Source organism: Morone saxatilis, unplaced genomic scaffold (genome assembly GCF_004916995.1).
Source record: "Morone saxatilis isolate NCDOM2014 unplaced genomic scaffold, NCSU_SB_2.0 Contig9, whole genome shotgun sequence".
Taxonomy (NCBI): domain Eukaryota; kingdom Metazoa; phylum Chordata; class Actinopteri; family Moronidae; genus Morone; species Morone saxatilis.
This window is the reverse complement of record NW_023340268.1, coordinates 16,121,753-16,122,144: the sequence shown is the minus strand read 5'-3', so window position 1 is coordinate 16,122,144 and position 392 is coordinate 16,121,753. Positions and strand designations below refer to the sequence as shown.

General features: G+C 53.3%; 1 protein-coding gene across 1 annotated transcript in view; it reads left to right on the top strand.

Moving 5' to 3' along the window:
- csmd2 (CUB and Sushi multiple domains 2) overlaps positions 1–392 on the top strand; it is a 208,064-nt gene that overhangs the window by 128,033 nt on the left and 79,639 nt on the right. Inside the window, 2 exon segments of the mRNA XM_035681968.1 lie at positions 35–204; positions 331–392. The exon segment at positions 331–392 is cut by the window's right edge and continues 8 nt beyond it. Of these exon segments, the coding sequence (XP_035537861.1) occupies positions 35–204; positions 331–392 (232 nt within the window).

The following is a 392-nucleotide window of genomic DNA, read 5'->3' as shown; positions in this document are numbered from 1 at the left end:
CTCTCTCTCTCCCTCTCCCTCTGTTTTTCTCTAGCTGAATGCGGCTCATCCGTGACCGGCATGCAAGGGGTGCTGCTCTCGCCCAACTACCCTGGTTACTACGGCAACAACCACGAGTGTATCTACTCCATCCAGACGCAGCCTGGCAAAGGCATTCAGCTAAGAGCACGGGACTTCAGACTGGAGGAGGATGACATGCTTAAAGTAAGGGGGTTGGGGCAGGGGGAGTTGTACCTTCTCCTGTGTGTGCCTTGTTAGCATACCTGTGTGTGTGCAGACCTGATCAACTCAATTCAGATGACTCCTCACACTCTCCTCTGTCCTTTTCAGGTCTTTGATGGCAGCAGTAATAAGGCTCGTCTGCTGGGGGTGTTTACAGGCAACGAGCTGCT